Source organism: Lepisma saccharinum, chromosome 9 (assembly GCF_977018435.1).
Source record: "Lepisma saccharinum chromosome 9, izLepSacc3.1, whole genome shotgun sequence".
Taxonomy (NCBI): Eukaryota; Metazoa; Arthropoda; class Insecta; order Zygentoma; family Lepismatidae; genus Lepisma; species Lepisma saccharinum.
The window spans coordinates 37,642,958-37,666,767 of record NC_139237.1 but is presented as its reverse complement, the minus strand read 5'-3'; the positions used below and the strand labels follow the sequence as shown (position 1 = coordinate 37,666,767).

Sequence of the window (23,810 nt, the reverse complement as noted above, 5' to 3'; positions counted from 1 at the left end):
CATTAACAATTAATTATTCAATTATGTTACTCATTTCTCTCAAATCAAACTCTCGAAAAATTCACACTGATCTTTTGTAATTGTGTACATATTAATGAGCAATTAACCTACGTTGCTAATTGAACTCATTGCCGTAAATTTAATGAATCCAGTGGACATTGAATGAAGTGAAAGTTCATGAACAATTTTTATCTATTATACATGGAATTTCATAAAAGATTGTGTGAAATTAGCAGTATAATAATTACCGGTCTCATTTTATGTAGCTTGTCAGCCACTTCTGGCTAAATGTGACAATGACTATCAAACTAACACCCATGCCAGGTCCATAACCTAGAACATTTGGTAGCAAGACTTAAATTTGTCACTACATAAATCATGAATACATTCAGTTCCATGCTTAAAGGAAGTGATGTCAGAGAACATGGCATGTATCTTCTCACATTTGTGGTTATGCCCAAGAATTCTACTCTGGAATGGCACATGCTATTCAAATTATCATCAAGTAAACGAGCAAAGAAAAGAATGCTATTTATTTCTATTTTGTGGTGAAGAGAAAGCAACGCAGATTGTGGTGACTTGCAAGAAAGGAGAGGAGGAGGGGTGGAACAATCTTGCCTGTATTTAATTGCAATTAAACAAAAAAGAGAAAACAAGCAAATTCATTTATCTTTGGAAACAAAATTATTACCACTGTTGCAGATAATCGCTATCATTTATTTATACATGGATGGATGTGATTTCAGACCTTTCAAGCATTAACGTGCATGTTCATGTGGTTTGCTTACGCTGGCTTACATAGCCATATCTAGACACCAGTGGAAGCAAACCACATAAGGATTCACGTGAACACACTAAAGGAATTCTAAGCAGATGTAGTTTTCCAGATTTATGAATTTCATAGCAGTTTTTCAAAAGGAGAGGAATTTTTTAAAACTTCCTTGCTGGTTTTGGTCAAACATCCAGACGAACCTTAAATGCACCTTGAATCGATGTTTTACAAATATATCAGCATAAGAATGAAACCATTGCACCCAATCAAATGATGAAATGACCGTATTTACACATCTTGATAAGTGCTCTTTGTCTAAATAGATTAGTCAGTGTGTTGAACCACACATGCTAAGGCATGCAAATAGATGCATTTAACAGGCATCTTAATGTTTGATGCAAGATATCAAAGCTGCACCCATGTGGTAAAAAAAAAAAATAGAAATAGGAACAGTTTTTAAAACTGGGATGAGCAGATATGAAATTTTTGTAGTATAGACAGAATATTCTACTGATCTAATATATGAAATTGCAATTCTTAAATGAAGAGCCTGAATTGTTTACTTTGAGTAAACAGGTTTCTGAAATTGGCTTTGTCTTGTACAGGGTTGGGGACAAAAAACCAGCCTGCCTCATCTCACTTGGTCTGAAACTAAACTTTCTCGCAAATTAATGTGCTTGAAAAATAAGAAGAGGTGCAGTTATGGAGGGATGAGGAGAGGGGTGGAATGGCCGAAAGTAGAAGAAATAATAGTTTCAGACCAAATGAGAGAGTATGTCTGACAAGATGATGCAGGCCAGTTTTCATGTCCAACCCTGTACAAAGAAATTGTGTATATATGGAGAAATCAGAGCATATGTGTAGATTTCACCTTCATATTCATGAAAATAAAGACTTCCCCGCCTCTCTTATAAGAAAAAATACACTGAAATAATTCATTTACGCAAAAACATTTTAGCTAGTACAAATGGAAACAATAATCGCAAAAATAAAATAAAGTAAAATAAATAAATGAGAAAAAGTAATAACTTAAATATTCCGCTTTTAGCACAAAAATACTATTCCAGCAGGGCACATTGAATCTATAATTATCTGCCCACAGAGCTTTACAAAACATGAGAAATTAAGTTGCAGACTATTTATAAAATATCAGAACAGTAAAACTATCAGTAAACTAACACTGATTCGCTTGTATCAAAAATAAAGTACACACCTATTATTTTTTAAATCAAACTACCCATTCCACGAAAAAGTGAAATTTTCAAAAATTGTTATCTCCTGCATTTTAAACAAATGCATACCACAGACCTGTCTACAAATAAGTTTTGCCAAATGGCAGATTTCAGATTTCCATGTCTATTATGAAGAATTACCTCATGGCAATGTCCTGCCTCTCAAGGTGTACATAAATACAGAATATGACATGTGTATTGATGCAGTCACACATCAAGTGAATGAACTACCGAAAACTAAAACACACACTGAAAATCAGTCATTTACTGTAACCACAATATTACACTGCAACACAGTGGGTTCAAGTGGGTCTAAGTACTGAAACTGTGGACAACTGAGTGTGTGTGTCTCACCTGACATGTGAACATCTATGCCAAGTCAGTTGAGCCCCTCTCCAACACCACGAAACAAATATCCACAACCATAACCCACAAGGCATGTCGGTACCAAATGTGTTGTGTTCTGCAATATGAAGCATTCAACTTAAGTTACACTTGCTGTGGAAATTAATTATCCTGAATACAAACCTACACAACAATGGTGTTAGAAAGCAATTACAAACACACGAGTGAAAACGTGGAGCCTGTACAGAAAACAAATAAACAAGAACCGAAAAACATCACATTATGACGTAGAATATTCAGAAGAAACTTTAGTAATTTTACCACAAAGATACTGAAACTGGCATGATCATTAGTGCAAACAACAGCAGTAATGGAGAAGTGTTCACACTGTCAAATCGTGCATTAAAAAAACAACAACTCGACATTACCATGTTTCACTCTTGAAATTCAGTCATGATTACATAAACTCCTTCATCCACTTTTAAATTTTACTTGTGCTCTAGCTCTATTTAGATTTTCCTATTTTTGTAGTCTATTTCAGTAGTTTCTACAACTGCATGAAAAATCAACTAGATCAAAAACAATAGAAATTCACATGGGACTGGTAAGTGGCACCACACGGTACATTTGTGGATCAACCATCGGTGGCACTTATGGTTTGGTGCAGTATCTAAAGATATTTACTCATTTTCCACACAGTTTTTATTCGCTATCAATTTCGCCACCTGTCTGGTAGCTTAATCACTTTACATGACTGACGAAGCTACCAGACAGGTGGCAAAATCCATAATGAATAAAAACTGCAAGGAAAAATGAACATCAGTTTATTACTATGAGTTAAAGTATTGTTTAGGTAAGTGTGTGATGTGCTGCTATTTCAGTCCTAGACAGCATAGCCTATGTTAATCAAGGCAGTGGTCCCACAAAAAAAAAAAAGAGCACAATCAACGAAACAGCAATGTGGAAACACTAAACTTTACTATAAGAGCTGTGGCATATGTTTAATGACTTTATGCTAATTGCATTTATGAATAAAACTAAACTATTCTTTTACGTTTTAGTAAGATCTGGAATACTACGTGTATACAGGGTGGGAAATAACCTTTTGCTAGGGGTCCACAGTAAAAAGTAACAACAATTAAGAAATTATGGTAATACCAAATGTTTACTACGACAATTGTGGTTACAAAAACAAAATTAAAAGTTAGTATGTCCGCCGTTTGCTTCTCTCACAGCACGAAGATGATCACGGTAGGAGCTCAGAAGATTCGCAAACAGTCCGTATTCCATTCCATGTTACGGAGGACTTGATCCAGATGTGCAAAGAGTGTTGGCCGGGAATAGCAGTCCGGTCCACTATCATCAAGGACTCAACTGCATCCTTCAGAATAGCTCCAAAGTGCTCTGCTGCATTCAGGTCCGGTGATGCACCCGGCCATTCAGAACTGCTGAAGAAGTCAAGGCCACTTCGCCGAAGGTCTTGGTTTTAGCATTTGCCTTGAAGGACGGTGCTTTGTCGTGAACTAACTTTTAATTTTGTTTTTGTAACCACAATTGTCGTAGTAAATAATTGGTATTACCATAATTTCTTTAAATGTAACTTAAATACACAAAGTTGGCCCATGCAGACATTGTTCCTTGGTCTCAATATGTTCACAAATCTTGTGAAACAAGTATAGACTTATGTATTATCTGCACTAAATTGGAATGGAAAAAGCATGCGTATTCACACACAAATTTGCGGCAAATTTCAACTGGTTCTTAGGGTAAAATAATTCGAATTAAAAAATTACACACATGTAATAGTCACAGGAATACCACAATTATATTTAATTTAATCAAATGTGATATAATAAGCCTACCTTATTACCGGAGCAACTACAGGGTGTCCCACAAGTCATGCAGCATATGAAAAGTGAAGGTTATACAATGTGTGTTCAAAATGCTGTCTTGTCTACATGTGTTCAGATGGATGACCCACTCATTTAGCACATGTGTTGGAGGTTATTTCTATATTTCTTTGCAAGCAGCTGTGATTCTTAATTGAGATGAAGTGATCATTTCTGCAAGCACATGCCCAAATAAAAATCATAGCTCCTTCGAAGGCATTCGATAGGTCCACATCAACCAATCTATTCTCCAGGAGACTGTTCGTATAGATTACTTTCCACACGGTGCATGATGTATGGGACACGTTACAGTATTACTACCAAATAATATTATATTTATGTTTGGTATTCACAAACATAAGTACGTGTCAGTGTTTCTGTGTGTACAGTTTGACAAATCATGAGACATTAAATGTTATGCTATAACAAATTCATTAAAATGATGAACAGTCATGCAAACTTTATCATGCAAGGCATGCGTGCAGCTACATTTTTATACATAAAAATTACTAGAGTACAATTTTCACATCACTTATGTGGCAATTTCCTCATTTGGTGCTAATAAATGAACAAATGGTTGATCTTTTTGTGTACTGTTAACTTGAAAAGAGGTACAAGTCAGTAGTTGATTAACCAGATTCTTCTCAATTAATATCTCATAAATGTGCACGTGTTTGTTAAAAAGTTAGTGACCTACGAAGGGAGAGAAATCACAAAATTTTAGATGTTTATGAAAGTGTGGTACTTTAGACATCACATTCCTAACTACCCTTAACGTATTTAGGATTTAAATTTTCAAAATCAATGTCTAGTACAAAGTCAGTCCTTTTCTTTACAGTAAGCTAGAGTGTAGGATTACATGATAAATGATTATGCTAGCATTCATGGTCTCATGTTTGGGAAAGTATTGTGTGGTTTCACTCTGTCCTGTACGACGCAGTGGTCTCTATTGGGATGTTTGTGTGAAAATCAATCAGGTCAGCAACCACAGTTGCAATGTCGTACCTTGAGAAAGGATGAGTACCTGCTCAGCATGCATCCTAGTCATTCGAAGTCACTTTTCTAGGTCTCTAGGTAAAATGTGAGAATGAGAGTCCATGGCGACCTGGTGAAATAAAATAATCATGCCTCTAGGGCTCACCCAGCCTCAAATCAGTGGGTACCTGGGGGGTAAAGGTTAGAGGCCTGCACAAGACCTGGAGCAGACCCGTTCGCGAGACATCGCTCCTGAAATGCCATGCAACCTGCGCAACACCCTCGCTTGAGCAGCTTGACTGACCATCTGCCCAGATCGTTCTTGGCAGGTATCGAAAACCCGCCGGGTACCCGCAGTCGTAAGATACCTAGTAGGTCTCAGTGCGTTCATGCAATCAACTGCACGCCCCTCCCTCTGCATGACGTAGTTGCTTCGACTAGAAACTGCACCGGGAGCACACCTGTCTGCAGTGTTGCCAACTGCAATATATTTTCACTACTTAGAAAAGGGAACTCAAAGCTTCGTAAGCCACATCGCCAATGAAATGAGATTTACGAATGTTGCTACTCCCCCCCTTACACACACAGAGATTGAAATAGGTTTTCCGTGGCACAGGATCCATAAGTACATGTCGTAAACAACCAATATACGTATAGATATATAGTGATATAGGGCAGGACTGAAACATGTCACGTTCGACGCTGAGGTCGCGAGTCGAACAACACACTGTTCTACTGCGAACACCAGGGCCGTAGCCAGCCAGGGGCCAGGGGCATTGCCGTTACCCTCGTTTGGGAAGGGGGGGGGGCAAGTACTTGGATAAACGTGCCAACAACAACAATCACAATAATAGTAATAAAGTAGCATGAAAGGCATTATTATCCTCATAAATCAAGCAAAAAGGGGGTGGAAGTCTGTTCTCACGCATTTGTGTTGAAACAGAGGATTAGAAATAGTTTTTTCAGCACGTCAATTTCACATTAGCTAATAATGGAAAACAAGCACACAAACTGTTTTTGAAAGAAAGAAAGTGCATGATAAATGCATTCCAAATGTACATACATATAGCATGTAAAATTTCCATCTACAATATTTTCTTTTCACATGGAGCGACGTTAAATAAGAAATACATATGCTAACACTAAATTGTGTACATATTCAAAATTTCATTAAAGCATATATATTATATAAATACATTACATAATCAATTCATCCAACTCGTAACAAACCAACATTAATAGCAAATAATATCACGGGCCGCCATAGCATTTTCTGTTTTAAAACTTTTCTCACTTAGATCGTTCGGCGCCCAGGGCCGACTCCTGCTACCCCCTTGCTACGGCATTGAACTTGACGAGACTGTATAATATTTTATAATATATTTCTACTTTCATAAAATTTGAAATCAAGGGGTTGCAATTACCCCTCCATTCCCCCTCTGCAGGTGCGCTTGGCCGTCTGGAAGGAAAATGCAAGAAAAATATGAAAATTAATTCCATCTTGAGTACCCTTTAGCCCTGCTATTCTTAAATTCTGCTAGCCTGTTTTTTCTTGTACTTTAATGTTTGACCCACACCCTGGCCCCCTCTGGTTGTGCCACTGCGTGCCTGGTTAAGGCACCATGCAATGAAAAACAATTAGTTTTCAGTGAGGAGATTTTCGTTTGCTCGATCATTCATTTAGATAAATGAAGCTGTAATATTGCGTGCATTTCCTAGCAATAAGATAAAAACTGCTTACGCTGAACTGAAATCGCTAAGTATATAAATTCTCCTTGGAGGAGAGAGCTCCTCCTAGGACTTCGTAGGATTTACAAGCTACGTAAGTAGGCAACACTGGCTGAAGCTGTCCACGTGGTGATGAAACACCTGGAGCGACACGCTGCCGGAGGGCTGTTTCCTTCCAGCAAGTTTTGCAGGCGCCCGGGTCTTGTTGAATGCCCAGGTACCTTTAAGTGCAGAGCGCCTTGAAGAACAAGAACCCGGGTAAAGATGCAAGTCGACTCGTTGCCGTGGGCAGGCGAGCAGGTATACCTGTCCTCGCGTGCAAGCGGGCAGCAGGTAGGTAAAAGGCAGACTACACTGGCCTCTGGTAAAGGTGGCCAGATCATGGTGCTGATCACCACCTACAAAATGGTTAAGATGTAGAATGTGTAGGGCCCTTCCCGCACATCATGGCATGGTGCTACATGCACAGGGAACTTTACCTTAGTTAACCTCTTCAAGGCCGAGGCTGAGTTTACCTGTGTAGGTGGCAATAACGAGTGTTTTCAGTGCGAAATTTAAAATTATGCAAGACTAAATAAAAATGTATATCTCTAGATACAAATTTTATCTAGTTTTGTTCAGTACAGATTATGCTATAAGTCTAAGGTCGTAAAAAAAGTTTTTTTTTATCTTTTACACACACACACACACACACACAATATTTAACTTTGTCGGATCCCCGCGCAGGCAATGCCAGGACGTGATGGTTCAATATGGTACCTGCAAATTGCCTGTTCCATTGTAATGGCAACAATTATGCACTTGCTGCTGATTCTTTCAGAGAAAAAAAATAATGTAAAAGCTGGGCTTCTTTTTGGTGGAAAATTGAAAATTCTCCAAGATTTTTAATAACATTTTATATCTCAAACACTATAATGCTTGAGTTACAAATTATACCTCATTTTCTTTAGTACAGACTAGGCTGGCTATAATTTGTGAAGTACAAGAGCAAAAGTATTTATTACAGGAAAAATCCAGAAGTGGTCATCATTCTTTGAGAAACATGCAATATTAAAAAATTGTAAATAATTAACTATAATTAACCATACCTGTATAGTCAACTGGTTTCCCACCACGGAAGAACTTCAATGTGGGATAACCACGGACACCATGTTCCTCTGCTAGTTCAGTTTCTTCTGTTGCATCCACTTTTCCTAACTTAATTTCTGAGTTTAAATCTTTTAATTTCTTGGCAGCTTTTACATATTCTGGAGCTAAAGCTTTACAGTGTCCACACCATGGAGCATCTGGGAATAAAATTAAAAAATGCTTAGAATTAAATACATGACATGACAGGACAGGATTATAACAAAGTTTCATCAGGCCTAAACATTTACAATAAAATAGAAGGAATGCACGGGTGTTTGTAGCAAAGGTACAACATTTGCTATATTTATAAGTAAATTTCCAACAAATGCAAACGTGGAGAATATTTCCAGTATGTTTAAAGTATCGATGACAATGGAAACTCTTCAAAAATTGTTTTGTCACCATATGTGTGTTAGTGGAGCTGTGGTGGTCTAGTTGGTAGGGTATCTGACTGCCATGTGGGGGATCCAGGTTTGATTCCCGGGATGGGTAATCTAAGGTCAGGATTTTTGTCCCTGCATAAATTAGTTCTGGGGTTCACCCAGCCTTAAAAAAAAAAGGAGAGTACCTGGGGGTAAAGTGGCCAGAGTGTCCTAATGATCACATCACTTCCAAAATGGCTCAGATCGAGAATGTGTGGGAATTCACCCTCTGCTTCGACCTTTTGCCTGGGGGGGGGGGGGGGGACACATACGTAATATAAGTCTGTGACCGGATTTTGCTATTTAATTCATCCTCAAAGAAAAAAAAGGAAATAAAGATAGAAGGTCGGAGTACAGCACCAGCTATACTCCTGACCAGTAATGACGACTTGGTGGCAACACTGGGGGGAAGGGAGCAACTGACTCCCCCACCTCCCTCCTAATCGCCCCACTGCTCCTAACCAGGCAGATATCTCAAATTTAGAAATGAAACTTGTATCGGGGAAATATGATCTTACATATAAACGATACACTGTTTCTCATGGTAAACCCTACATGAACACACCACCAAAACGAGAGAAAGTGGGACGAAGGGGAAACTTTTTCATTTGTACTGACGATGCTGACAGTCTTATTTTCCTTGCGTCTTAGCAGATCGCGGCTTAAGATTATGTCCAACGCTGACAAGTAGAGAGGATTCATCAGGAGACTATCAAACTGTCGCGGCTAACCACTTCGGCAAGGAATACTTGTTATCGGCACCAAAACAGAGCCGCACTATCCAGTTTCCCTGCTGGCTGCTTCGGGAAGGAGGGATTCTAATGCTGCCGCTTGTTGCCCCCAACAGGAGAGCAGCAGTAGAGCTGCTTGACCGCAACTTTCTTCGTAGTTAAAGCCGGCAACGGCGGGTCACTGCAATAAAGGTGTTCCCCGTACCGGGATTTAGCGTAGTCGTTCTAAAAGACTTAACAATCGGTTCAAAAGTCCGGACTGGACTGTCGAGTATATTGGTCGGCGCACGCAAATTTTACACATTATACTCCGTCTCCGGTATCTCTGGAGCAAGGGCACGAAAACAAGTCTGTACGGAAGTAGTGACGCGAGACTGATCTCGAGCGACCACAGGGAAAAAAACCTTGGACGAAAAGTCCCCGCGCAACTTTCCCTTCTTCCGTTCAGCTCGGCCATAAGGAAGCACTCTCCCCCAGTGATGCCAAAAGCAGGGAAATTTCCCTCGGCACAGGGAAATTTGAGGGTGAAAAGGGAAAAGGGAAATTTAATGAAAAATAGCTAAAAAACAGGGAAATTTAAACTCACATCTTTGTTTCATTCTTTTAAAAAGTTCGATTTTTTTTCAGCGTCTACTTTTTCCAAATGAATAGTTAGCAACAGTGACACTTTTCAGTAAGCTTTCTTTCTCCCTGTTATAGATGACCTTGACCGGTCAGTCTTATATTTGTCGCGTTTCCTAGAAAGGCCTCAAGGCACGAGCCGCGCTGCACCTGGAAAGAATTTGGGACGGGATTTTCATTTTCTTTTCTTGTTCCGTCCATCATTTCAGAACGTGTCTTAGTGGCTGTTTGTGTGACTTTGTGTGTCCTGTGTTGTTGCAAGGAGAATGGAAGATGTACTGATAGGAAGCTACATGCAACTCCCAAAAAGGTTAGAAAACGTCGTGGGGATTTATCTGCGGATGAAAAGATATCTGGGAAACGTGAAAAAAATCGTATTGAGTGGCTGCCCATTACTTCACACTTTTATGATTTTCATAAATATTTAATAATAATAAGAAGAAGAAAGTTTGTTCCGCAGGCAAAACAGGCGTCAAAAGAAAAATATTAACAGCAGGCCTAGCTAAGCTTTGACAATGGCTGGGTTTCAAAGTCCGACAATCATTGCGCCGTAGACGAATTTTTTTTTTGGTTTAGGGATTTTTTCAATATATTAGTGTTTTATCTTAAAATTCAAATGTTTATTTTAGGATAATTATATTATGAAACTATGATCAGTTTCTAGTATTTTATTCAATGGGGGGTTTGAACCCACTAAACCGCCTTATATACGGTCCTGATTAACAGTTATAGTAATACAAAGATACAGCTTCAGATGTGTTTTGAAAATCGAGGGAAATTTAGGTCGAAAAAGGGAAATTTTACACTGGTAAAAGGGAAATTCTGCATTCGGAGATTGGCAACACTGCTCTCCCCCTGACCTCCACGCGGGAGTACAATGCACAGGAGATGTGGGTCTGCGCAGGTTTCTTTGCTTGTTCCAATATACCAATGAACACGTGCGCGCGAACGGGATTGCGCAGAGGGGGGGCGACTGCAGTTACCACCAGACTTCGTCGCAGAGCGTACCGGTGATAACGAGATAGTGATGGGTTCAAGCCGTTCATTTGTGCGAGTCGACTCATGAGCGCTCGCTCACTGAGAAGAGTCGTTCAAATGAGTCGTTCAAAAGAGTCGCCAAGCTTCTTTTTCTCGAAACACATGCCTGAAGAGGGGGAAGGGGGTAGGTGGTGTTGAAGCAGATGATTGTATTTAAGTAAACGAACACAACGTACGTCCTTCAAGATTAATAAATTGTATTGCATTTTTGTGTATGTGTGTGTGCGTGTAGCCGACTAGATGGCCAAGATTCTGAAGTAATCGACATTTGATCTTGCCACAGAAGTTCCCGGGATCTAGTCCCGGTCTGGGCAAGGATATTCTTTACGAGTGTCCCTTCATCTATATCATCACGCATCATCCTCATCGTCGCGATTACTTAAAATTTGAAGAAAAGCGGCATAAAATAAGAAAAATACAAATACGATTCTGTATGTGTGTGGATATACATATATGTGTAAACAGTAAACACACACACACACAAACAAAATTTATACTTTTTTTATACACATACTTGTTTTCATTACTCTGCCTCATGAGTGAGATTTTCTATATTTGTATCTTGTTTCAGTTTACATTTCATGCTGCGGATAATGCAAATTATGCAGTACGATAGCATACACAGAAATGCTATATAATTATATCAACCTTTTATTAGTAATAACGTGCATTTACATATTCTTCCTTTTTTGCATTCGATCACTGGTTTTAATATCGCAACAAAATGCACTCCAGATCTGCGCTGCGACACATGCTTGCATTTCCACGAGCATCGCTCGTTCACGACTCTTGAAACAGCACGAAGAGTCACAGCACAGTCCCACGACTCTTTCCCCATCATTCGTTCACGACTCGCGAGTCGGCACGAAGAGTCATTAAGCACCTTAGCGACTCTTCTCCTCCCTCATCGTTCACGACTCGCGAGTCGGCACGAAGAGTCATTAAGCACCTTAACGACTCGCTCGCCTTAGCGACTCTTCTCCTCACTCATCGTTCGCTCGCAAGTCGCGAGCTCTCTTACACAAGGCGCGGCGGCGGCAGTCTCGCCAGCAGACTGGATCTACAGTTTAAAGTAGGATCCACCCGCTCGCTCTCCGCGGATGGCTAACAGCTGTGTTTAAGAAATATATATCGCTCTTGAACATTATCCATGTCCATCCCATATCCATGTTTTTGTTGTTCTACAGTCATTCAATATAAGTTTCTGCCAATATCATAATGTATGATCGAATTTCTATAAAGCGGGCCAAATTATACGTATGTATTTTTTTTTAATGTTGCTTTCTACTAGTAAAACACCTTAACACGTAGGCTCACCGCAGATGGCCAACAGCTGTTTATATCACTCGTGAACATGACCCATGTCCATCTTACGTAGTTGTTCCTAATTCTGCAGTCATTCAATAAAATTTTTTTGCAGTATCATGTACGATGAGATTTATGATTAAACTTCTATATTTATTCTTTAATGCTGTTTTCATTAGTAAAATATTTACACGTTAATGTTAATGAAATATTTCACGTCATATGAAAACGATTTTGTCAGACAATGTTTAAAGTTCACTTTATGCTCGGGATTGAAGCTACATTTTAAACTGGGGGTCTAAATCACTGGGCAAGGTGTCTCCACAGAGGATCGAATCCGAGACAGGAAGCGATTTCCTTACCAGGATTTAACAAGGAATGAAAGGATGGCTGAATAACATAAATAAAACATACTCCATGGTGCATGTTCTTTGTTTCTTGGTTTCTATGTTGGCCAGCTTGAAATAATCTTGGAGTGACAGATAAGTGGTGTCGCCCTCCTCAAAGTAAGCCTATTGACACCGAAAGTTCCGGGTTCGAACCCCAGCCCAGAGATGAGTGGTAATCTGTATTTAACCTCTTGTCAATTACTCTAATCACCATCCATCCTCCGTCGTTGCCTTGTAACGATACCTGGTGGATCCCACTTTAAACTGTAGATCCAGTCCCGATTAGCTTATCTGTACGTAAAATTCATTCATCCTCGCTGTCAATACTAAGTAATTAGGTATAAAAGATGCATAAAATACAACAAAGCGTGTTAGGCAGTTAAAATATTAAAACTGAATTAATAAATTATAAAATATAATTACTGCATGCTAATTTATAAGAAATTATAGCATTTTAAAATTTGTTTGTTCCTTAATGGGAAAATAACTAGTAGCTTATTTCTTCTGTTCATTCTCATGTTAACAGATTTGTTTTCTTGGATAAATAAAATTGAACGTGTAAATTAAAAGGTTTACATGTGCACGAAGCGGAAGAGCAACTCGATCGAGTATCGTGGTGAGACAAGATGACTTGGCACATCGTTTCAACTCGTGAATGAGAATGCATATCTTGTTCGTGATTTGATTTCAAGTTAAAAACACCTGTCAGGTCTTGTTCGCTTATCGATTTCAAAGCATAAATCGGTATCGTTACTCCAATGAGACGAGATTCTCGGACAGTACATTTTACACAGAGTGTCTCTCATCATCTCACCAACTTTGGAAGGGTTGGCCCTGTTTTCATTGCGATTTTGTAATGCCCTGCTACTTTTGAAACTGATTCACTTCCAACAATTTCAGTCGCCTCTGTGGAGGAGTGGTTAGAACAGTGCGCTAAGAGGAATCTCGGAATTGAGTGTCACTTCATCAATTTCATTATATCATCACTGATTTTCATGTTCGCGATTAGCCAAAGTGGCAGAAGAGCAAAGCCTGGGCAAAAGTGGTATCCCGAGCCGCTATGTGTTTCCACCGAATATCGGCCTCAGGATTCCCTGCCCTCGTGCCGCGATGTGCTAACCACTCCGCCACGGGGGCCGGCCCTCCCCATCACATCTCTGTTTTATACTAAAGGCTATGATTGAATATGAATTTAAAATTTTGTGTGCGTCACTTAGGCTATTTTGCACCCTTCACTTTATACGGGATCCAGCCCCTTACCAGAACTAAAATAACATAACTGTAATGTCCTGTAGTCCTGTCCTGCCGTAGGTATAGACGCCAGAGCCTCGTTAGTCTGCAAAATGCAGTCCAGGGTGTACTATGTGGAACTGAGGTTGACAATTGGGTGTACTACGTGGAAGGATCATCCCTTACATCCCTTAAACTATATTTCTCGAGACCCTTGATGTGCTAACCACGCCGGCATACATTATAGAATACTTGAGTTAGTTTTGTCAATATTAATTTTATTGATTGCATTTTTGTTTTGCAATGATTTTGCGCACTGAATTTTCATATTTATCTTTGCTTTTCATTTGTGTTTTACTTTTATTTTGTATATAATGCTGTGTTTCTATTGGTGTAAATTTGTGATTCGTCTCTAATAACGTTATCATTTCAATGCGATTTAAATTTTAATCTTCTAATCTCACGTGTATAATATATAAGTATATGTATGTACACATGCATACAGAGAGAAAGAGAGGGAAATTGCATGATATGATCGTTAGAGGGGAAATCCCCACCGTTCCCCGCATAATTTCAAATTTGTTCCTTGTATTACACAAAATATATTATATTAATGTTATAACAAATTGAATATCTATTATAGATCGGATTATAAGAAATTATGTATAACTGCGTGTGTGAGCGTGTGTTTGTCTCTCAGGTTCTTTATTAAAAAATCAGAAAAACAGAACATAATGTAGTATTCAAATATAAAAAGACCTTCATTTCAGGAGTCCACTTATAATTAATTCATTATCATGTGGTTTGTTCTATTAGGTAATTCTTAACTGAATATAAAAAATTGTAAGTTATAATTTTTGTTTTAATACATGTTTGTTATTTTCACTAAAGGTTTATCATTTGAACTTGTGCTTGCTGCTTGTATTACGTCATTTTTGGATTTGGAGTAACATAAAACAAAAGGTGTTTATTGTCTTTGATCTTGCTTTAGAAAATAATGATTGGTTGATTGATTTGGTTTATTTTACTTCGCCTTTCTGTCACTTTTTTTGGGTAATCGCGAAGATCAGGATGAGTAATGAGGTGTACTAACCACTCCACCATGGAGGCCGGCGCTTTAGAAAATAATTAAAAGTAACAATCGCTTTCCACACCAAGTATTTTGTGTTGCAAATTATAAATTACTGCCTCCCTTTTCTGATTCACTTTAATAGCATAGTGGTTAACGCTGTTATGTATTAAAATGGTTTGCTTGGCAAAAATTGTTATAAGTCCACTTTTATGCTCCAATAGGCTAATCGGGTCTCCCCGATGGCGTAGTTATAACGTCGCCGGTAATCAAGGGGTACCGTGTTCAATACAAAGTGGAGGTTCGGATCCCACTTTAAACTGTAGGTCCAGTCCCGACTATCCTATCTGCACATAAAGTGGACTTAAACAATAACAACTCAAAATAGGCTAATCGGAATATTGTAATCAAGAGGTCTGTGCCTAACACCTTCCCAAAATCTTTACAAGACTCCCCTAATATTTTTTACTAACATTTAATTTCTTGTAATTTTAGCGCTAATGGTTTGGCCGAACTTGAAACTACAGGACAAATTTGTTGGCTGTTCTTCGCTGCCCGTCATGGGCTGAGGTTGCGCGCTCTCTCTCTCTGCAAACAACACTCGCGAGTCGACTCTTTCCTTCGTTCAAAGAGTCGCTAAAGTGTGCCACGACTCTTTGAACGAAGGAAAGAGTCGACTCGCGAGCATGCTCCTTCCCCTCTCATCGTACACGGCACGTTTCAGCCAGCTTTACTCAACTAGGGGTAGGGAAAGGAACAGAGAGGACCCCCCCTCCCTCTCCTCTCCAGTCCCCATTTGCTGCCCGCAGAATCGACTTGCTTTCTTTAAAAAATTCCGGCCGCCAGGCGAGTATACACTTGCGCATGCGCCTTCCTCGCAAAATTCGTGGAAAGGAGAGGGAATAATGGAATAATAGTTGCTTGGCGGGCGGAGGAGTCGTGGCACACATACGACTCTTTGAACGTGTCGTTCAATTCTGGTGAACGAGTCGTTCACCGCTCACAAGAGAGAGTCGTTACTTTTGAACGACTCGTTCACGAACGACCCATCACTAAACGAGTATAGCAGTTAAAAAAAAATGGCTATTTTCACACACCGTACTTTTGAAATGTCAAAACTATAACCAAAATAGAGAAATCCAAAGACTAGAAAAATGTTGCTACCTCATGACATATTTAAATTGTAAGCTGCACAGTGGATACAAATTATATTTTACTGTACTATATCTTGCACTCGTTTCTGCACCCCAGAGTACCAACCACCTACGTCTCAGGAGTAGGCTTTGCAACCTTCCCAGAATGGAAGTCAACTCTGCCGTTCGAACTTAGATATTTCCCGGAATGACGAGATTTAGCATGATTTTTTTATCATTTTCTCTTGGTATGCATATATGTGTGTGTGTGTGTGTGTGTGTGTGTGTGTGTGTGTGTGTGTGTGCGTGTGTGTGTATCTGCACACTAATTTTGTTTACTTACAAACTGTAGTTTCTAGGTTTTGATCAAGTTGTTAAAAATTTCGTATTCACAGTAGCAAGACCGGAAACACAACAGGTGATATTCAGGACATTAGTCTATCGGAACATTTTTAACATGTGTTTCAAAGCTGTAAAGAAATCTCCAGGATTTTTTCTTTAAATCTGGCAACCTTACCCAAGAGGCTGGATCAAAGCAGTGCTCGCTCTGCAAACGTCTGATAGCTGCAGTCGCATGAAATCCCTCTGCTGAGACGAAGTACACTGTTTGTTGTTTCACATACACATATTTGAGTACAAACACTATTTTATATGCATGACGCGGAATTCGCTGAGTTTTGCAGTTTATAAATTCGGCAATGAAGAATACTCCTTCACCGCCCGTCAAGCGTCAGGTCAAAGGGCACAGCTGCTAACGCACTTCCTATTGCACGTGCACCCAGTTTCATATTGAGCTCGACTGTTTCCGGTCTTCAAACACTTACCGACGGGATGTTTGCTTGTTCTGCTTGAGAAGAACAGATACCGGCGACGCCATTCAGTCTCAATAGTACAGTACTGTGTGATAAATCCGCTGACTCTTAAGCTTCCTACTAACCTAAGTGTACTAACTTCGAATTTCTCAAGTCAAGCTTCGTCCTGATGTATCACCAAATATCGTGACGATGTATCGCCGGCACAATATATCACCAAATATTGTGACGATATATCGTCTGGTTGATATAGCCTCGACGATATTTTTTTCATTATCGCGATATATCGTCTGGTTGATATAGCCTCGACGATACTTTTTTCATTATTGCGATATATCGTCTGGACGATATGTCGCCCAACGCTAGACTTCACAGTAATTTTCAGCTCAACAAATCGTAAGTATAATCATCAGTAGCATGAGATATTGAAAGCTGGCACGAACTGTGGTAGGGGAATCAAACAAGAACCAGCCCACATGAAATTATAACAAATATATTCGCAACGAAAAAGTCCATTATCTATTTCCAGTAGCTGTCGGTAACGTGTCTGACTACCATGCTAAAGGTCCCAGGTTCGATCCCGGCCAGTTCAAATCCGGGAATTTTTCTAACGTTGGAAGCGGCCCCGGCGCCCACCCAGCGTCGAATGACATGGGTACCTGGGAGAAACCCTGGGGGGGGTAAAAGCGGTCAGGGGCGTGATGCTGATCACATCACTCGAACTCACGACTGGGGGCACATCCCCAGGGGAGCACTTTACTTTTTTTACCTGTTCTACACAATACAATTGCTCTGCACATCATTCTAATATAACCTGACAACGATCACACTAAATCAAGTGTCTATTCACCGTGCAGTCTGAGATATGTACTTAAGTATAAGTAACATATTTTTATAGCATTGTAGCGGTTAGAACACAGAAGTAACGCTCTGCAGCGACACCTGAGTACATAGAAATTAATCCACATCGAGCGCTGTCTGCGTACTCGAGAAGGTATTGTGAGCTAGAGTAGCAGTTACACGAGGCATGCCATATTCGAAGTTAATTTACGATGAACTGTACACTCATGTCAGGGAATATAAACGTAATTTCACACTCCTAGAAAGAATTGCGCAGCTGGAGATGTGTGTCACTCGCACAATGCAACTATTAGGAAACATAATTCGATGCAGCGCAATCATTCTTTACTCTGTGCGAATAAACACTACTTAGGGATTGTACAGAGATAAGGGCCTTTAAAAAATCGTGTCGAGGTCCGAGGTTCTACGTCTAGTTTTATACTTGTTTCTTTGTTCGAGTGTTAAGTTCACTTTTATGCACTGACAGGCTAACTGAAACTAGACCTACAGTTTCAAGTGGGATCACAGTCACAATATGCCTCCGAACCCGAGCCCCCTTGATTACAAGGCAACGACGTTACCACTACGACATGGGCATACATGACAAGTCACCCCTTACACCCCCAAAACTCCGATTTTATCTACAGATCATTTACAAATGCGTGCCATGCATCATCTTGAAACATTTTTCTATTGATACTTTCACCTGAATTCTGAAACGATAATTTTCAATTTCTTGGCCATTTCAATGTTTATTAGTCACCTCCTCATGCTCTCACAAGTGACAACTTGACTGCTGTAATTGCTCGTCAACTGTCTAGCACCAGCAGTAAATAAGCGGCAACGCCTGATTAGTCACTTGCTAGGAAAGTCTAGTCTTTCTCCACACCCAACACACGAGTCTCTCGCGAAGGGTAAACAGTTTCATGTTTGTTCGTTGTATCCACATTATGGCATGTACTTTAAGATAAGAACCATAGGCCTTTCCTTAATGGTTATAAATGCAAGGTTGGGCAGTCAACACATTGAAAATTGAGCTATTGTGTTTTTAAGTTTTTACGTTACGTTTTGTTTCTGCCAGAAGTTGAAATATGACAAACATTTATGATTTAAGTTTCTCGCATAGCCCGTGATCGATCCCCTGAGGGCAAGAAGTTAGGACAGGTCTATATTTGCCTAATTTTGCGTCACTTGTCACCGAACTTTGGCTAATCGCGACGAGACTGAATTATTAGATGCAATTGGTGAAGGTGCTCACAAAGGAACAAGTTTGAACTTAAGCCACCATTTTCTGAAGTCCGCGAAATAGCTTCAAACGGTTGTTGCATCACGTAATTATCAAACTTTCACGATTAGATTCCTCCTAATAAATCCTGCGTACGTTAGTGATTGTGAGGGAACTTACAAGTACTATTATCTCAATACAAGATTTTGTTTTAGTTTCCTCTATTTTTTGCCTCATACTACACACTTCTACAAATCTGATGCACGCGTGTTTTAGATCACGTAATCACGGCTAAAGGTAACACGATACGATATGGTTTATCAGTGGTTTATCAGTTATTGTTCAGGATGAACAATAAAAATTTTCGAACAAAAAATGTTAATGCGATATTTGCAATATGGCGCGAACGTCCGGGTGAGCTTTTCCTATTGGGTTTGATCGGATCCTGGAAAAGAAAAAGGTTAGGGGTTTCTCGCATTTACAATCAGGCGAGGGTGAAACTATGGATTTACAGTACGTTTGACAACACAGCGTGTCTCGTAATTTAAATCCCGCGATCGGCGTTCGGTACCTTGGGAGACAAAAGTAAGCTCTCAGCTGAACACCCTCACAGACAATCTCATCAGCCAGTTGAAATGGCGGCCAGTAACTGGCAAAACAAACTGGAGAAATACTGGCATGGCGCTCACTGTTATGCTAGTAATACAAGTAGCCATATTAAAAACTTGCCACACATCTGTTAATAAGAATTTTACATACACGCGACGCTATTGGCATACATTTCTGGAGTGCTAAATTTCACTCTGACAACATTGTGGGCGCCTTAACTTCTTATTGCAGTAGTTTCTGCAGTGACCGACGCCAGACGCAGTATCGAAGTTATCCTAACAGCAGTCGGCAATAGTGTCTTGAATTTCAGTTATTTTACGTCGTTTTTCTGCCACTGGCTTATTGCGACGATAAGGAAGATTAGATGAAGGGCCGGAACTCGAACCCGAGAACTTTGGTAGCGAGTTGGGAATCCTACTACTTAAAGCTCGACCAGAGTGACTTTGGTGTACAGTCTCTCTCAAGTCTTAGGACAACGACATTTTAAACTACGGAACCCAATTTACGCAAGGCATTGGTGGGTTGCGTGTAGAGTTAGGCTCAATTTCAGGGTTGTCACATGCACAATAGATACTGTATTTATGAAATAAGCGAAATAAATAAAAAACAAGCAACAAAAGGTGACAAAGGAGAGGCGAATGAGAAAGCGAAAGGAGAAGAGGAAAAGTAGAGGTGAGAAGACAGAGGATAGACGAGGAGAGAAGTAGTGAGAAGAATGGAAAAAGATTCGAGGAGAGATTAGGAAAATGGAGCAAAGAAGAGAAGACAGGAGAGGAGGGAGGAGACGACATGAGGGGAGTAGAGGGTAGAGTAAAAGAGAAAAAGAAAAGAACGAAAAGAGAAGAGTGCAGTGGAGTCGTAAATCGAAGACAGGAGAGGAGATAAGAGGAATGGAGAAGAGTGGGATGGAGACAAGATGGGAGAAAAGTAGGGAAGGTGATATGAGATAAAAGCAGAGGAGGAAGAGGGAGAGAAGGGAATAACAGAAGGGACTGGAGACGAAGGGAGAGAAGAGGTAGTTGCAGAAAATATCGTCTTAGCATCAAGAATTGATGCATTGATCACATTATCGACATGAAACATTCAATAACATTTTGAAATGTATTAGAGAATGTATTAGATCGGTGCGAAATGCCTTTGGCTGAGTACAGAGCACAAAATCTTCCAAATAAGATCTTTCATTTTACCTGCGATTATATCACTAAAAGCATGAATGTAATTTTAATTTTATAAGAATTATCCAATTTTTCTCCACTTCTCGGTTCGTTGAAATCGAGATCTTGTAATTTAATATTTCTCCTCCCTCCATCGTTAATTCCAAACTGAATCATTCAGTTTCACACGGCCTGGACAATGAACACAATGAGATATGTTTAAAACTTAACAGTCTGCATCTACATTTCACAATGGTCAGCTTCTACCTCTTGACTAATACTGTCAAATGTGAGGATTTTATTCATACAATTTTCCGTCTGTTTACGTATAACGTTTCGCACATTTGGCAGTTCGCAAGTGGTGTAATTACTTCTTGTTACCTTACGCAACACCAAATACATTTCATAAGACTGTTCTGGAGACGAGACTGCGACAGTAAACAAGCATATCGTCTGTTGCAGTATCACGGGAAGAGAACATGGTCCTGCAATGTTCAAGCCTCTAGATATTTTCCATTAATAATGTCTAGTCAAAATAATAAGCTAGAAGAAATAGCTCGCATTTCCAAAACTATCAATATTCTCGTTTTTCTTCATCACTTCGAAAATTATTTCTCGAAGATAGCTGCTATGCTACTAGAAAGCAATTCAAAACTAAAGTAACAGTTAAACTACATGTATACCCAACGACAGGTACAATATTGGAGGGACAATACTTTTAAATTGTTGTTACAACGGAAGGAAAGGGCGTGGCGTAGTGGTTGGAGTTCTCCATTGGGCTACTAGTAGTCCCAGGTTCGATTCTCCTTATGAGTTGTTCTCTTTTTTAATTCTCCTTTTATTAATGAAGAGCACGGTGACATTATTTGTTATAGCAGAGTAAAGTGGTTACATTGTTCAACATCTGGAATTTATAAAATATTATAAAGAAAATGAATTGACACACGTTCAAATGGATATTTTCATGTATAAGATCGTGAATTATGATACTCTAACGATAATTGTGTACTGCTTCAAAGACATTGACAAATATTAATGAAATAACTATATTTGTGGCAATTCAGGACATACTAATTTTACCCATTTTCCCACTAGAGTTCAATGCAAAGATACCTCCACAAATATCGATGAAAAGTTTTCATCATGAGCAATTCTCCATTAAATGTTTTCGCCGATTTCCGACTCCACTGCAGTCTTCTTTTCGTTCTTCTCTTTTTCTCTCTTTTACTCTATTCTCGTCTCCTCTTCTCCTCTCCAAACTCCTCTTCTCATATTGTTTTCCTCCTCTATTTTCCTCATCTTTCCTCGAATCTTTTTCCTTTCTCCTCATTACTTCTATCCACTTCTATCATCCATTTTCTTCCCTCCTTTACTTTTCTGCTTCCCATTTCTCTCTTCCTCTCTTTTGTCCCCTTCCGTTTCCTCTTTTCTTTGTGTAGTCTCATCAGCAATGACGTACTAGAAAATCGATTTTCTTTCTTTCAGAAAGCATTTCTCATTTGCAATAAATGTAATACTGATATTTTTTTCTAGTTCTATACAATGATAGTTAATTAATTTCTTTCGCGTATTTCATAAATATCTATTGTGCATGTGGCAACGCTGAAATTGAACCTAACTTTACACGCAACCCACCAACGCCTTGTGCAAATTGGGTTGCCTATACCTGACGCAAAATTAGTTTGGTATTGACACTTGAGAACCACGTGTTGAAATCGGGTCTACGTCACTGCGGGAGGTTGCGTTGCTGGCATGCGAGCCAATCAAAATCTTCCCAGTGCTTCACCCAATACCTGGTTACCTAGCAACAGAAAACGTTTTTCTCGGTGTTGCCGCTTATCGGGCGATTCTTCCTGCGATCAGATTTCATGTTGTTGGGAGAGGACGTGTTGTTTGTTTGTTGCGTTGTGATATTTTAACCAGTCCGTTTGTTTAGTGTTTATTGAATTTAGAGTATTCTTTGTTGTATATAGCGTGTTGTTTTAGTATGTTATTTTTTGTACATAATTTTCTGTGTTCTGATTGAGTGTGTCGTGTGCTTGTGTGAAGAAAGTCAAGCACAGGAGGCAATACTCGAGATGACAATGTACCAAAGAGGCCATGCACTAAAAGAAAAAGGAATTCTTCTCAAAGGACAAACGCGGGAGATGGTTTGTTCTGAGCGCAAATAATTTGAGCACGAGAAAAACAATGGGGGGTCGAATCATTTCTGTAAACAAAGTTCTGGACAGGACTGCTGCTGCTTTCGGTGTGTCTAAGAACACTATTGTTACCATAGGGAAAGAAAAATATAATGTGGTAGAAATAAATAAATAAATAAATGCAAGGCTTCACAATTGGAAACCCCAGGAAAGAATAGGAATATCAGTAAACGCGTGACAAATTTAGATACTTTTCAGCAAGATGCTATTCTTGCCATATTTACTCTTATTATAGGAGGAAAGATCATCCCACTGTTGGGAAACTGCGCGTTTCGTTGAAAGATTCGGGACTTTTTCAAGGTGGGGAAACATCTTTAAGGACAGTGATAAAATCTCTGGGATTCTCATACAAAAAAAAAAAATAATGGACCCAAAATAAAGTATGGAGGCATATGGAGATGTGGAGGTAGAGCTCCACACATTCTCGACCTCGACCTAGGCCATATTATGGAGGTGATGCGGTGATGTGGTTCACCCAGTAGCGTACGCAGGATTTTATCAAGGGGGGGGGTTATTTCTAAAACTTTCTCCAAATTCACATTACCATTGTTTTATTATACTTTAATTAAATAATAATAATCACAATTAATTAATAATACTTATAATTAATTAATTAGCTGAATTACTACTAATAATACTACTAATACCACTACTACTATTAAGTACTAGAGATCTACATAAATATAGTATTTACGAAAGCAATAGAACAATATCACTTTCTAGTCATTCGATTTTTATCAAATGCTGGGAGCATATTTTTGTTTCTTTGTTACGAAATAATTGTCTGGTCAACGAGGTGAGACATTTTAAGTGTGAAGAAAATCCATAAAAAAAATATTAAAATAAATTAAAATAATTAAAGTATGGAACTCATCCAAGGAGCTGCGGTAGTCTGGTCGGTAGAGCGTCTGACAACCACGCGGGAGATCCGGGTTCGATTCCCGGAATTATTTGGAATTTTT

The 23,810-nt window shown here is 39.3% G+C and overlaps 2 protein-coding genes across 3 annotated transcripts in view; one reads left to right on the top strand and one right to left on the bottom strand.

Annotated features, from left to right (window-relative positions):
* LOC145992014 (methyltransferase-like protein 22) overlaps positions 1 to 23,810 on the top strand; it is a 224,204-nt gene that overhangs the window by 38,709 nt on the left and 161,685 nt on the right. The window lies entirely within an intron of this gene.
* Positions 1 to 23,810, bottom strand: part of Pdi (protein disulfide isomerase) — a 70,127-nt gene that overhangs the window by 26,654 nt on the left and 19,663 nt on the right. For both annotated transcript variants that reach the window (XM_083128022.1, XM_083128023.1), the window contains exon 2: positions 8,030 to 8,227. In XM_083128022.1, coding sequence (XP_082984148.1) covers positions 8,030 to 8,227 — 198 coding nt within the window. The remainder of the gene's footprint in view (positions 1 to 8,029; positions 8,228 to 23,810) is intronic.